The 15,681-nt window shown below is 48.3% G+C and overlaps 1 protein-coding gene and 1 long non-coding RNA gene across 8 annotated transcripts in view; one reads left to right on the top strand and one right to left on the bottom strand.

Annotated features, from left to right (window-relative positions):
• Positions 1-832: 832 nt before the first annotated feature.
• LOC109383090 (uncharacterized) lies at positions 833-14,059 on the bottom strand. 7 transcript variants are annotated; one of them, XR_002124070.1, is made up of 8 exons: positions 7,822-8,405; positions 6,707-6,856; positions 4,989-5,056; positions 4,752-4,863; positions 3,727-3,907; positions 3,265-3,439; positions 1,573-1,712; positions 833-1,147 (listed from the first exon to the last, which is right to left on the bottom strand). It is a non-coding gene; the product is annotated as an uncharacterized LOC109383090 (long non-coding RNA). The 7 variants fall into 7 exon arrangements; XR_002124072.1 differs by lacking the exons at positions 4,752-4,863; positions 4,989-5,056; XR_002124076.1 differs by lacking the exons at positions 4,752-4,863; positions 4,989-5,056; positions 6,707-6,856 and adding an exon at positions 3,562-3,694 and having other exon boundaries at positions 3,795-3,907.
• Positions 8,551-15,681, top strand: part of YWHAH (tyrosine 3-monooxygenase/tryptophan 5-monooxygenase activation protein eta) — a 13,016-nt gene continuing 5,885 nt past the window's right edge. Inside the window, exon 1 of the mRNA XM_019643200.1 lies at positions 8,551-8,856. Coding sequence (XP_019498745.1) covers positions 8,770-8,856 — 87 coding nt within the window. The 5' untranslated portion in view covers positions 8,551-8,769. The remainder of the gene's footprint in view (positions 8,857-15,681) is intronic.

The raw sequence follows: 15,681 nt of genomic DNA, 5'->3' as shown, positions 1-15,681 counted from the left end.
CACCATGATGACAAGTCCAAACTTGAGACGGTTGGCTCCAAAGACACCACTCCTGTGCCCCCTCGCTCTTTCCTCTCTGCTGTCACTCTGGGCAATTAATGCATGAAGCAACCCTGCATCTTCTCTCTCCAACCTCAGGCCCCACACCTGGTTTGGAAGAAGGACTCAGCATTTGCTGAGGTCCTACTATGTGCTGAGCTATGTCCTCTATATCACGTATCTCATTTAATCCTCACAACAGCTCCTCATGGAAGGTATTATCATGCCCATTTCACAGATTAGAGAACTGAGGCTCAGCGGTACAGTTGCTGCCCAGGTCACACAGCTGTGCAGTAAAAACCTGCATGGAGTCCAGGTCTGGCTGGTGCCAGGGCTCTGTCCTCCTACCATCTCCAGGAAGTGTCCCTGGGGAACCCCTAATCCCCCATATATTTATCACTTGGGCTCAGTCAGCAGTCTCTTTGTCCCACTGTCGGCACATGTTGCCCTGGCTTTTTCTGAGTTAATCCAGGGACTAAAATGGGCCAATGTAATGCTTATCTACTGGGGGGCTTTCCGGTTTATGAAGCCCTTTCCCAGCAGTGCCCTCCTCACGACCCCGACCCCACGGAGACTCTGCATGGCCCCCTCCAGCTCTTTTAGCCTGCAGCTCTGCCACAGCGAAGGCCACATTAAATATTAACAGGGCAGCTCCTGGCACTGCTGTGACGTCAATTACTGGGCTGCTTGGTGAGGGCCGCGGCTGCCTTTCCAAGAGGAAGCAGTGACCGGAATTCAGCTGGCTCAAATGGCATCCCTGGGGGCTGGCTGTCAGGACTCAAGAGAAGATACTGCTAATGTAAGGCGTGGCAGGAGCTCTAAAGCCTTCTTCCCATCTCCCGACTCCCTCAGGGCCCAGTGGATTCCTGATGCTGATACAAAGCACTCAGTTATTTGGGAAGTATTTATTGATCACCTGCTGTATGCCAAGCACAGTGCTAGGCTCTGGAGATACCTCTGTGAGCGTGATAGTCCCTGAATCATGGGTCCCTGTTTGGTAGAGGAGATGAAGAAACAGTCTCAATGCAGAGGGGCAAAACCCAGTATGGTGCTGGCCCAGCCTGACGCAGAGGGGTCCTTCCAAAGGAAGCTAGAGTTGTGCTGAAACCTAAAGAAGGAGCTCTGAGTTAGGTATGGAAAGAGAAGCGGGGAGCTCAGCTCCTGGTTCCACCCCTTCCTAGCCATTTACCTGCAAATTGGGTCCCCACCTCACAGGGTTGCTATGAGGATTACATGAAGCCATGGCTGGCGATAGCACAGGGTTCGATGCATAGAGAGCTCAGGGGGATCTATTATGAAAAGAGCTCATTTTTGTGCCTTTTTGTAAGTTCTCCACCCTGTCAGGAATTTCTTCCCCCATTTGGTGAGCAAAGAAACTGATGCTCAGAGAGGTGACCTGACATGACCAGGGTTATACTGTGGATTGCACTCCAGACTGGGCGGTGACCCCACGGTCTGACTTGGGCTTTTGGATCCTTCTCTAGTCATAGAATGCAAGCAGTTGTCTCCACCCGATGAGACACAGACTCTCACCAGCAAGCCCAACGTGAGGTCCTCAGCTGCATTTCCAAGGCTGGTCTCTGTCTTCTTCAAGGTAAGGCTGAAGCTGTCCAAGGACAAGCCCAAGCCTGGGCTTTGGGATGCCTGGGCAGAGACCTGGTTCTGCTGCTAACCTGTGGTGTGACCGTGAGTTACTTTCTGTCTCTGAGCCTCAGTTTCCAAAAGTTAATACTAATATCAGCTGTCATTGCCTGGGTCTCTGATCCTCCCAACAGGGCTGTGGCAAAGGAATAATTTTTGATTCCATATTAAAGATGAGGAACCAGTCTGATAGGGGCAAAGTGACATGCACAAGGCGACACAGCAAGTGGGGGGCCGGATTTGGGGCCAGGCCCGGCTGCCAGCAAAGCTGGCAGTGCACTGTGCACTGTGCTATCTCTCAGAGTAAGAAAGCCAACCTGAGTTGTCTCCAAGATCCTTATTATGAGTCTGTGATTCTGTGAGTTCCCTGCTGCCCCCAGGCCTACAGGGCCCAGTGATTTCATGGGAAGGGCATTTGAGGTTGGTCTGATCCTCCAAATGTCCCTATATAACAGAGGTAACAGCACTGTCACAAGAGTCTGCTAAGCAACACCCAAGCTCTCCCTTCTCTTGGCAGCAGCTTCCCCTAGCTGGAATGGCAAGCACTGTTGCAGGGTGCCCATTTGGTGGACGAGGAAACTGAAGCTCAGAGATTTGCCCAGGCTTCTCCAGTTACTGTGGGAAAGCTGGGATTTGGGGAGGGTCTGAGTACCTGCAAAGTGGCCAAATTCAACCTGGAGCCCTCCTCCTCCTTTCAGCCCCCTCCTGGCTCCTGCAATCTTGCCTTCTTCCCCCTTGCTCCCTCCCCTGTCTTAGCTTCCGCTCAGCTGTCAATCAGTTAGATGTTGACTGATTTAAAGCGTTCCCCTAAAAGACCTGGACCACCCACCAAGAGGGCTCTAGTGGGGGCATTTCTACAATATACACAAGGTATGATCAGATTCAATTCAGCATCTGTGGAGAGGCCCCTGAGCACCTCAGGGACTCAGATGATGAATGAAACACAGGCCCTATCCTCTGGTGTTTGCATTCTGCAAGGGAAATGACAGTTTCCTAAGGAAGTGGGAAGCAGGTGGTATAAGTGACAAAGCTCATGAACTTTATAGTCAGAAAGACCTGGGTTCAAACCCTGACTCTGCCTCTTCTAGCTACATGACTCTGGGTAAGTGAGCTTTAGTTTCCTCATCTTTTTAATGGGTATGAGAGGAATGCCTACCTCATAATTTTCATGAGGATTAGACGAGATCATATATTAGATTAACTCGCATAGCATAGTACTCGATGCCTGGTAGCTGGCCAGAAAACACCAATCCTACCAAAAGAACTCCATGCAGATGGTGGATACCAGAGTCACAGTGGGAGTGGGAAAAAGGGGAGAGTGCTTCTTGATGGGGAACTAACTGGGAAGGCTCCTTAGAGGAAGTAAGATTTCAGCTGGGCATAAAGGATTTAAGAAGCAGAGTAAGAGGTGGAGGAATCAGAAGGGATATTCTGGTTGGTAGAAATTTGTGGGCAGCGTCTGGGAACCTGGTGGGTCTAGGATGTCCAGGGAGTGCGTGATGAGCTTGGAAAGGTGGGCCAGGTCAGGTTATGAAGGACAAGGTAGAACGGAGCATGTATCTTTTAAAGGGGAAGGGGTCTTACCTCTGACCCCAGTGGCAGCTCAGTGCTGTGTCTGCGGAGGCCAGTGCTCTGGAGTCAGCCTTCTCCTCTGGCTTTGGTCCTCCCAGATCCCTTTGTTTCCAGAGTTGGGGCCAGCCTGCCACTGTTGTCTGGAAGACAGAAGCCTGTAGCAATCTGCTCACCACCTACTAACATACTGGGAGGAAAAGATTTTTTTTGCACAGTTGTTTGGCAAGAAACCTTGGTGAAAACTCAGCGACCCTTTCCCTTAGTCCCCAGGGTACTGTTTAAGCAGCGGGTAATGACAGTTATGCTCACAGCTCTCAAACTCTCAGGTCAGAGGCAGCAGTGGAAAGAATAGTGAAGGTAGAGCAGGTCTGGATCCTGGTTCCTGCCCCCTGTGCTGCAGTTAGGCAGGACTCTTAACTTCCCTGGGCCTCAGTTTCCTCATCTGTAAAATGGGAACAATAATATTGATCTTACCTTAACCAAGAGGGCGCTCACTGGAAAATTGCTTCCCTGTGATCTGCTATGGAGGAGGTACTTGTTACCTTCCTCCATTCTGTGTACAGAGATCGTCCAAACACTGGTTCTATGAAGCACCCCTGTTCATCCTCTTGAGTTTGCTGAACTGCCAATGATGAAATACCTTACACTTTCAGAGCTGGAAAAAAGAAAGAACTCTGCTATCCACCTGTGCAGCCTCCCATTTCATAGATAAGAAAGCCAAGGCTCAGAGAGAGTAAGTCACGACACTCTTGGCCCAGTCCTCCAGCTTTCTTGGACCACATAGCCCTTCCCACCTGGGCCCACCTTGTGGGAACCACACAGAAGCTTGAGGCAATTATCCAGATGGTTCCAGCCAAAAGATCTAGAAAATTCTGGCTAAGGAACACGAACTCTTTGAGCATCTGCAGAACTGAAGCAAAAGCCTTTTCCACCCTCGTTTTAACTGTGATTCCACAGCTTCTCCTTGTCCTCCAGAGCTGAGCTCCTCTGAACAAGCTTGAGGGGGGGGGTGCTGAGAATGGGGCTCCAAGCTCCACCAGCTCACAGATTGCAGCTACCAGGTCATTTTCGCACTTCTTAATGCCAAAAACTGCCTTGGGAGCTGATTGGCTCCCAAAGCAGGCTTCGCAAGAATGGCAGAAGGCTCTGGATGAGCCTGAAATCTGTGTGTTCAGGCCGATCTGAGACACAGGGGATGGAATTTGGTACCAACAAAAGGACACTGGAGCAGGAAGTGGGCATGAGTGGGGGGCTGCAGGTAACTGCCTTGACCACTGAGCAAGCACCTGACCTTTCTAGGTCTCATTTTCCTTATCTGTATAATGGGGATAACAATATCCTTTTGAGAGTTGTGGGGCTTTGGTGAGATGATATATGGGGGTTAAATGTTTACCCTCAAGCCAGGTAAACAGCCAGTGATTAATCAACTAGAGTTGCTATTGATGGTGGTGTTATCTATTTATTTATTTATTTATTTTTTAGCTGAGCCATCCTGCTACCTGCTGGCAGCTCAGCGGCTACTCAGCTCGGGCTGGACTGGAACCGCTAGTTGCTCAGGATGGTGGTGTTATCATTGGCTTGGGATCAGCAAAGTCACTGGCAGCAGGAGACCTGCGTTTAGGGGAAAAAAAATTAAAATCCTATCTGGGTGACACCAATCTGTGGGCAGGAGTCCCCTCCTGCTCAAGATGGTAACCATGCCAACAATGTGAATGCCATCTCTTCCAGAACAATACCAGGTCTTCCTTGTAATATGTCCCTTGGTGTCCAGACTTCTCAGGGAGCTCAGTGTGTCCCAGAGTACCTAAGCGAAAAAACAGGATGTGCTTTTTCTGGGTCACCTATTCATTGGGCTCTGGCAGAGGGTTCTGGCAATGCTTTGGAAATCCAATTCCACATGAGGAACAGTCATTACCACTGGCTCAGGGTGGGACACAGAAAAGAATTATTATATAGCTGTGATGGCTGGTGTCCCCTATGTGCTCTTGCTGATCCCCAACCCCAAGAAACAGGTATAGATAGTCCTGTTTTACAAGTGGTTTGCTTAAGGGTACTCAGCTGGTAATTGGCAGAGCAAGATTTGAACCCAAGTCCAGATCCTTCTCTCTCATCACACCACACACATGTCCTCAGGTAGCCAGGGGAATTTGCTCTATTCTGCAAGTGAGACCCGAAAACACAGCAGACCTGGCCCTGGCACTGGGGACCTGCTCTGAGCTTTGGGGCAACATAGCACGTATGACCTTAATCATCAGCCCCCTTCACCTGGCTCAGGGGCTCTTCTTGGAGTTGTTCAAAGGCCATGTTTCTTGATGGGACTTAAAACCCTGGGAGTAGGTGACCTGTCCAAGGTGGTCGTCCTGGTGTTTATTTAAGAGGCTTGGAGAGTTGGCAGCCTTCTCCCAAAGGTGGAGAAGACGGGTGCTGCTAGGAATGTGTACACTACAAGAGGGGAGGCCTGTGTGTGCTTTTCACCTGAATGACCACCTCCCCCCAAGAGGAGTCATACCTTGACCCCTTCTCACTTAACACCACAGGGCAGCATGGGCCCATCAGGCTTGGGAGTCTGACAGACCAGAGTTTAAATCCTGGTTCTACTGATGACCAGCTATGTGACTTTATTCACGTCATGGAACATTTTCAAGCTAGTTTCATCTGTGAAATGGGAATGGAAACTGTACCTACTTTATGGGGGTATTTAAGGGAAAAAAACACACTCATTTCTGCAAATCTTCTTGCCCAGTGTTGGGAATGTGGTAGATGTTCCCTTCCTCTCAAGAGTGGGTGTGGATGAGGTCACCCAGAGTGAGAAGAGGGCCTGTGCCAGAGCCCTGAGGAACCCCAGCATTTCAGGGTAGGCTGAGAAGACAAGCCCACATAGGAGACGGAAGAGGAGCGGCCAGAGCAGCAGAGGGAAGCCAGGAGAGTGCAGGGTCATGAAAACTAAGAGGGCCAGGAAGGTGAGGACTACGAATGACCTTGGATTTGACAACAACAGGCCACTGGTGGCCACAGTGAGGGCCATCACGGGGCAGGAGTTGGGGCAGAGCCAGAGTAGACTGGGCTGAAAGGTGGTGGGAGGTGAGGAAGTGCAGACAGTGAAGCTTGGTGAGAAGGAAAGAAAGGAAATCAATTAGAACATTCCAGTCTACCAATTTTCACTGTTCTGAAATCAATCTTAGTCCAAAATAATCAGAAAAGCTGGAAGGGCTCTAACCCCTCTCAGAGTTGGAAGGAACCCCCAGTGCTGGTCCTCTTCCCACCTCTCACTGGAACCCTATCCTCATGGAGGGCAGGGTTGGTGGGGAACAGTTATTATCTATCAGGCTCTTTAAACATATTCACTAGAGGAAACACCAGCCTGGTTTGTTAACTTTGATTCCATTTGTAGTTAGCAAAGGTGACTCTTCAAAGCATGGTGAAATTTGGGGTGGGGGCCTCCCCCTAGACTTACACTCAAATGCTGTTTCATGGGTCCTCATTTTAGCATCACAGTGGGGAGAAGAAGGCCGGGTAGGCAGGAGACCTGGTTTGGAGGCCTCAGCTCTGCTTACTCGCTGTGCAAACTGGGGCCAGCCTCTCCTCCCGCTCAGATCTGTTTCCCCTGTATGCAGGATAAAGAGTTGGACAGCTTTGACTTCTAAGAGCCCTGCCAGCTTTCACATTCCAGGATTTCTGTTCTATAGTGCTTTTAACAGTCCTTCAAAGTCCAATTTCCAGATGGTAAAACTAAGATCCAGAAAAGATGCACTCTCCAGTTCCTCCATTCTTCTTTCTAAAGCATCTTACTCACCACAGCAAGATTCCTGAAATATGCCTTGCACACCTCTGGTGGTTCCCCATTACCTAAGGACAATGCCTCAGATCTTCAGCCTGTCATTGAAAACACTCCATAATCTTGTTTTACCCAACCTCATTTCCCACTGCCAGGCCTCTCTTACCATTTGGTTTCTATCCTCACTGACAAGCCTTTGCCTATGTTGAACCCCAATCCCTAATACCTTTTCCCTGACTGTCATCTCCTTCAAGGTCCAGCCTATCTGCCCTGGTGTATTTAGATCTCAGCTTCTGAGGCAGTGGGAGCAGCTGCTGAACGGCTGCTGGACTGGCATGGGGGAGCAGTGGGAGTGGGAGGGGGGAAGGGCTGCATCTTACTTATTCTGTAGCTACTCCTACCCCCAGGGCTGAGCATGCAGTAGGTGTTCAACAAAATTCTCAGAGAGCCTAAGGTCCCTTATCCTGTGCTGTCCTTAACATGTTGTACTTAAGTCAGAGCCTGTTTTAGTTACTGGGATTTTCCTAGCTTGTTCCTGGCCCAGCTCAGGGCCTGGCACAAAGTACCCTCAACATGGAATGCCAGGACTGGGATGGGTTTAGTGACCAGCTAGGCGGTCCACCCCCTTTTTGCCACAAAAGGAAGTCCAGCCTGGGTTTGAACTCAGATCCTGGCCCCACCACTTACTTACAGGCTGTGTAACCTTGAGTTAGTCACTAACCTGGCTTTGAAAAATGGGGCAACCAGCTGTGCCCACCTGCGGGGAGGACTGTGAGGATTAAATAGTATTATACCTGTAAAGGCATTGCACTGGGCCGGCTCCAAGTAGGTGTGCCACGAGTTACTCGTCCCAGAAAGGCCACCCAGTCCTTCCTCTCAGGGAAGGCACAGTATGCCGCTTATCTGGGTGGGGCAGGAGCGAGTGCGCGCGCGCGCGCGCGCGCGTGTGTGTGTGTGTGTGTGTGTGTGTGTATGTCCTCAAAGCCTGTACCCGATCTGGCCCGGGCCAGTGCAGATCCAAGCGCAGGGTGTGGCCCAGCGGAGCCCATCCGAGGGAGGAGCGGGGCATGGGGCAGGCGAGACCGCAGGGCAGGTTCAACCCGCCCCTCTGGGCACGCAGCCTCCCGAATTCTCCAAACACTAGGTTTATTTGCTTTTTGGGCCCTTCTCAAGCCAGACCTCTAACCCGGATTCAGAGGCGCTTTTCAGGGTGGGGCTGTGCCAATGCGCTGCCTGCAGAGCAGCCATCGCCTCGCCCCCTCCTCTGGCCCACAGTACCCACCCCGCACTTCCCTCTCCCGCCTCCACCTATGCGGCAGTAAAATGCAGCACCCGCAGGGCGCCTGCGCGGCTCTGGGGCGGGGCGGCGGCGGCAGTTATTTATAGTAGGTGACGTCACCTTGAAATAGACCGTTAGGGCCAACCCGCCCCTCCCCCCTCCCACTCCCGCCGCTTCAGGCTGTCCGGCCGGGCCGCTCTCACTGCGCAGGCGTCCTCCCGTCCTCCCATCCCCCACGCGCGGCCGCCTCTCCTTCTTCCGCGGCGTCAACGGCGCCAGCCACAGCGCGAGCGACGAGCCAGAGAGAGAGCGCGATCCCCTGCGCTGCCTGCAGCCTGAGCCTTGGGCCGGCCGGCTAGCCAGTGCGCGTGCGCGGCGGCGGCCTCCGCGGCGACCCGGGAGCAGACAGGAGGGCGGGCGAACAAACGAGCAGGGCGCGAGGCGAGGCCGAGCCACGAGCGACATGGGGGACCGGGAGCAGCTGCTGCAGCGGGCGCGGCTGGCAGAGCAGGCGGAGCGCTACGACGACATGGCCTCTGCCATGAAGGCGGTGAGCGCGCCGGTAGCTCGGGCAGCGGCCGGGGGGCCCGGCGTAGGGGAGGTATGGGAGGCCGGGCGGCGTCACCCTCCAGGCCCCGGGCGACCCCGCGACCCCGCTGGGCATCCGGCCAGTTCCTGCAGCCTGGCACTGCCGGGGTCGCGCGTGCGGCCCCGTGGGGACTGGCGGGTAGGGGTCACCATATCCTAGCCCGGAGCCCTGCGTGGCGGGGAAGGAGTGCCCGAGGAAACGTGAGGCAGCCACATTTCTCCGCTATTCCCCCACCTAGCGCGTTTTTCCAGACTTGGGGGCTCACCCGCTTCTTGCCTTCCTCCACATCCCAACTTGTGTTAAAGAATCACCTATTGAGTGGCTCCCTGTCTCCTGGTTTTCGCTGTCACGACCTATATGTAGTCTAATTCCAAACTTTGGCTGTGCTCGCCCGACTCTTCTTATGCCCGGGGTTCTGGATTTGTGTGCGGAGACCTCATCCTGCAGTCTAGGCGTGGATTCGGGTGGGAGGGCGAAGGGCGTGGGGCCCCACTCCCAGGTTTGATGCTGCGCCCATCTGCCTGAAGATTAAAATGAGACGGGACTTCTAAGTGAGAAGAGCCTGTATGCCTTTGCATTCCCGAGACTCTCAGATCGATTCTGCAGTTTGATTCCCGGCGAAGGAGTCCGGGAGCAAGCCACACACACCCTAGCAAATGCTGTGGATTAGATACCACCTGCGTTTCTGAGACTTACAGTTCCGGTTATTCTCTCACTTTCCCTGTTTCTTAACCCTATTTTACGTTTTCTCTAAATGAACATTACTTCTTTCTGCGTCACACAGTGGTAGAACTACAACTGCAGCCACCAACACGCTGTGTTCATCCCGTGCACAACCTTCTGAGACCTGGGAGGATGGGCCTGGGCCCCACCTTAGACCTAACTCTGGGGGTGGGACTCCGAAATCTGCACTTTAACCAGCTCTCATGGCAAATTTGAGTGGGAAGTTCGAGAATTACTTCCCTGGTTTATAGCTCATTTGCCTTTTTGCTGGCTTTGTGAGGGGATTTCTTAGAGAAAAAACTGCAAATCCAGAGGCACCATAAAATTTCAGAATCATTTGAAAAGCTCCTTTTAAGGCTTTTGATATTAATGTTATGTGAAGTATGCTGAGGTCAGTACTTAGGATTATCCAGGTAAGAAAAGTACTTGTAGAGCTGTGTTTCCTGTGGTGTCCTTGTTATACTTGAATTAGGTGTGTTCAGAAACCACCACCACCAGGGCCCATTTGTTGATTCAGTGGTGACTTGACCTGATGTCATGGATTAGATAGGAGCTTTTCATCCGAACCAGGGACACTCTAGGTTTGGGGTTGAAGTCTTTGTAATTCTGGGGGCCCTCCTTAAGAAAACAAATGTAAAATATATTAATTTTGGAAATTTTACAGAAACAGGACTGCATGTGTGGGTTCGTTTCTTTGGAAGGGTCCCTGAGCTTTTAATTTCTTTGAGATAAAGCCACTAACTAATATCCACAAAGCAAGTCATACTTCAGTGAGCCTCTTCTCCCCAGTGGGGAGAGAAAAAATTGGCTTTCTGGTCTTCATAAGCAGTCTTGAAAAATGCTTTCCTGCGACTTCCTACGGGAAAACTGGCTCCACAGTTTTTCTCTGAGATGTTTAAGGTGACACTTTGCGAACTATTGGACCCCTCCGTGTGTTGCAAATCTGTGATATCTGTATCTGAAATGATTGATGGGTTGGATAAGCCTTCCAGCATTGAAAATTCAAACCAAGCTGTAATCATATCATCTCAGAATTGTGATGAACCATTCTATGAAGGTAATTCCTAATAAATAAACTTTTTCAGTATACCTGTTCTGTTAAATTTTTTTGTCATTTAAATTAATGGAATATATTTATTGGAAAGGACCTGGCAAAGGTCAATGGGAAACAGCTTATGTTTTTTTTTAACCTGTTAAGTTGATGTTTGTATGTTAAATTCTTAATACTATTGAGAAGACTCGGTCTCCATTTTACTAATATCACAGGCCTTAAGAAGAGCTTTTGGAAAGTGTCTGATTCTAACCCCCTGGGTTTATATAGGTTTTCGTCAGGGCAGGTAAGTAGACTGCTCTCAGGAGGACGGAACAGTGCACCTGAGAGAGGGGATGTTCTGATGCCACCTCTCTGACCTTGAAACTTACCTCTTGCCTTTGGGTCCTGTGAATTGTAAAACTAGTAATGTTGGTGTTAACTGTCAAGTCAGTTTTTAGTCTTCATTCTCCTAACTTGTTTTCTTGTTCCTTTATAATGTAAATGGTCACCTAATATTGCCTACCTGTAATGACTGATGTTTCTTATGCTACCAGAATCACCTGGAGGATGGTGCCGGTAAGCTTTAAGAAAAATCTTTAAGAAAAATCTTGCGTATTGGACAGTGGCGTTGCCTCACGTCAACTGAGAACTGCAATTCCCTGCCTCACCCCATAATTGGAAGAGGCAAGAAATGTTTCTGAGGTGAAATAAAGGAGTGTCTTCAAGCTCTCATCTCATACCTAGTAGCTTACATAGAGTGTAAATAGTGGGAAGAAACATTGAAAGGTTCTAGAGCTCTAATCTTTTCTCAAGAATACCAATACACGGTCAGTTAGAAAGTTGACAAAGAATGGGGAGAAATGCATCTGAAGGACTTGAAGAATATCTATAGAAATTTTAAGTGCAGGAAACAAAGCTGCGGTTGAAGGAAACAGGAGTCAGAGAAGAAGAGGCACTTGGCCCAACCGGTGGCAAAAGGCTCTTATTCCAAACAGCTGTGAGATTATGGGAAGTGGGGAAACGAGCAGGTGGTCTGTAAAAGGAGAGCACGGCTGAGCGGCCTGGGGTGAGACAACCTGTGTTGCAGATACTAAAACTAAGGATGATTTTGAGGTGTACCAAAATTGTGGTTAGTGTGAAACCTTAAAGCCACATTGGTACTACAGTCTGAAATATGTACGACTATATAAACTAGTGAGCCTGTTTGCCACTAACTCGTCATTTGAAATGTAATTATCACTTGGTCATCCCTTGGGTGAGGAAGGAAGAAAGCTCTGGATTCTTGGAATAGTCTGAAGTAAAATGTACTTCAGATGGGGAACAGTTCACATAGTCTGCTGCACTGAAGTGGGAGTTGTGACCACCACCTGGGTTTGGGTTCCTGAATTATCCCCAGAAGAGCTGCCACCACTCCCTTAAAGAAGTCAAAAATGTGTTTTCTTATCTTTGCCTGGAATTTTACATTATTAGTAGAATCATTTTACTTATTAGGCACTGAGTAAGTTTTAGCCCTTATTCCATGTGAACCTTCTTACTTAATCTTTATAACTCTGGATAGATACTGTTAACTCCATTTTACAAATGAAGTTTAAAGAGTAATTTTCTCACGGTCTAGTTGTAAAGCCAGCATTTGAACTCTTGAGTTTGGAGCTCTCACTTGAACCGCTGTGTGTTAGTGTTGCATGAGGCTAAGGGTAATGTTTCTAGTATACATTCTGGTATATTAGCCTTTGTCATCATGGGTGACTAAATTATAAGCCTTTTTCATCTGGGGGTTTACTGAACACATAAGTCCCATCTATTGGGTGTAAGTAATTTTCTGCCAAGTTTGATGAGAAACAGAATCGACCACTTATGGGGTGTAGCCATAACACAGGGGCATAAAAGGCAAAGCCACACATCTGGGTTTTGCTTGTTCTCTTGAAGGCCAGCATTTATTTTAGCTCAAGAAGCAAAATACTAACTGACTTTGAGTTTCTGCTATGAATTCAGAAGTGCAGCACTATATTAAATTATACTTGCAGTATTTTAAGAAACTTCGATATCCTTGGCACCAGGTGTTTCTCTCTATTGCCTTTAATATATTTTACAAGCCCATAGACCCCCAAATGTCAGTGTCTGGGTTGCTGGTAAAATTGCTAGTGTCCCAGTTGAGGCCACCTGTCTTCTGCTCCCCTCTCCTCACTGCCATGGCATTCCCCTCTTTGGTGGTGGGTGTTGGCACTTTCCTGTGATCAGAATCTGGCATAGCTTCTGAAGGCTTCATTCTTGATATCTCCAGGGACAGTAGCATGCAGTAATGCCATTTAGATGGGCTTGTGTTTAATCCCTGCCAGTGCCTATGAAAATGTTCAGTTATGTCAAGAGCAAGACACAGGCAGTCTCTTAATGATACAGAGGTAGCTGTTTTGATCAATATTAAGCTTAAAATGGATATTAATTACCTGAACTTATCTGCTCTGACCTTGCAGTCGAGCCTCTCTGGTGGCCTTAGAGAACTGCAGCCTCACCCTGCTGGGGACAGGGCGTGGTCTTTCCAGGCCTGGGCAAGTGGTGACTGATACTGGGTGCTTTGCCAGTTTGGGACCAGGCAGAATCCTCACTTTCAGGGCTTTGACTTGGGAAAGAGGCAGCCAAAAAAGCATTCACCCCTCTAACTCACTTTTTTTCCCCCCCTTAAAACATGTATAGGGTTTTGCCAAAGAAGCTTAAAGATTTTATGATGTGGTTATGTTTACCTAATTGTTCATGAGAATCGTTTTCTTCTGCTATAATCTCTGATTATCAAAAGCAAGTTTGTTGGTCATGTGTGGGTGTGGGCAACTATAAAAGATAGGGTGGTAGCATGTGTGGTATAGCTGTGAAGGATGGGAATGCTATTTGGGAGAAGTAACAACCTCCACTGTTGTCTGGCAGCTCAGGGGTGGCATTTTTGTTTGCTCAATGTTTGAGGCTGGATGAAGAATTTTAAGTTTTCCAAAATAGTCCCTGTGCTATTTTTGGCAGTGGATCTATTTTTACACATAAACTCATAGTTTTTTGCCTTGTGAGTTAGTGGGAGGAGGAGGCCCTTAGAGATTTTTGAGTAAGCCAGTGGTGTCATAGGAAGATAAATGAAGTCGTAGTATACCAGGTTATTCATGACTTTTAGTAATGCTGCGTCGTGTTGAAGCAGAGAGAATGGGTGAAGCCAGTGCCCAGGGTTGGGAGTTGGTGTAGCCCAAGGCTGTGTGGTAAGGACACCAGTCGAATGACTGACAGGGAGTCCAGTGCTTACAAGCAATGGAGAGGAGGGCCTTTCTAAAGGGGTCAGGTTCATTAACTTAAGATTTTTCAGGGGCCGGCCGAGTGGCTCAGCTGGTTAAGAGCTCGCTCAAGAGTGCAAGCTCTGAGCAACAGCGGTTCGAGTCCCGCCTGAGCTGAGCAGCTGCTGAGCTGCCAAAAGGTGGCAGGATGGCTCAGCTAAAAAAAAAAAAGATTTTTCAGGAAGAGTATAAATAGGATTAAATGGGGTAGGGGTATGGGCAGGAGAACAAGAGGGCAGAGAGGCTGTGAGCAGAGGTGGGGAGCCACTTACAGATGGAGTAGCCACGTGAAGGCTTAGTGTCTGGAGTGGCTGCATGAGGGCAGCTGATGCATGGCGGAAATGAGAGTGTTGAAATTGGTGCTGGAGTAGAAAGAATGTTGTCTAGGTCTCTTCTATCAAAAATTCTGTGTCTTGTCTTTGCTTCATGTTTCTAATTAGAAACCATCTGGAAACTTATGATAAAGATGCAGTAAATCATCTCCATAGAATCTTCAGATGATCGCCAGTATGGTTGGGACCTGGTAGTCAGTGTTTTCTTTTCTGTTACACTTCATTGCCTCCCAGCGTCTGCTTCTCTTAGCATAGGCCCAGACTTTTCTTTAGATCTCCTGGCTCCAGGATTTTGGAATTTAAAATGTTGGGAACTGGTGCTAACTACCATATTTCCCCATGTATAAGATGCACCCTTTTTCAAAAAATTTGGGGTCTAAAAACTGGGTGCGTCTTAAACAGTGGTTGTAGATTTTTTTTTTTTACTTGCATTTCCCGCTGAGGACTAGGCAATATATGAATACCGTAATTCGTCATCAGACACAGATGAAGACAAGCTAATGGTTGGAGGTTCACAGTGATGAGTTGTATGAATTTTATGATGAATAAAACTTGAGTTTAATAACTTTATGTAATACATTTTTTTTCAAATTTCGGGACCCAAAATTAAGGTGCATCTTATACATGCATCTTATACATGGGAGCTATACATGGGAGCATCTTATACGTGGGGAAATACAGTAATATTAATGAAGGTTATTCACAATAGGTATCACCAGTCAACACTGGCTGTAAATCTTTTTTGTTTTAATGGGCCATCTGATTTCCCTTCTGTCTGTAATTTTCCAATCTGGAAAAACTCCCAGTTTTCTTTCGTTATTTGATCAAGTAATGAAACTATTTTCACTCTTCATAAGTTTCCCTTCGTTAACTGTGTTGTACCCTGGGAGTATTAAAAAATACTGTATTTAAATGTATCCGGTTATTTCCTAGTTAGGCCTTGGCTGGGGTTCTAAGAACAATGCTTGCTTGGTGATGTTAGTCACCCTCAGCTGATGTTGATAGTGATTCATTCAGACTGGCAGGCAACCAGATGATTGTTACATAAATACTAATACTCCTAGTAAAAGGTTTTTTCTGTGGAGGTGTCATCAGTATTATCCAGGAGCCGTGTTGGGCAGTGTATTCCTGATGGAGAAAGGGATATGCTATGTGAATTCCTGAAACCCACAGATACACTCAAAGTTCATTTACGTTAATAGTATCAACCTCATGCCTTAACCACACCTTTTGTTGCTCAGAAAAAATGGACTCTTAGAATTTCGGAGCTGAAGAAGTCCTTGGAGATCATTTGGGCTGATTCTCTCTCTCTCTCTCTCTCTCTCTCTCTCTCTCTCTCTCTCTCTCTCTCTATATATATATATATATATATATATATATATATATATATATA

This window comes from Hipposideros armiger, unplaced genomic scaffold (assembly GCF_001890085.2).
Source record: "Hipposideros armiger isolate ML-2016 unplaced genomic scaffold, ASM189008v1 scaffold_75, whole genome shotgun sequence".
NCBI classification, from domain to species: domain Eukaryota; kingdom Metazoa; phylum Chordata; class Mammalia; order Chiroptera; family Hipposideridae; genus Hipposideros; species Hipposideros armiger.
This window is presented reverse-complemented; position numbering and strand designations above follow the sequence as displayed.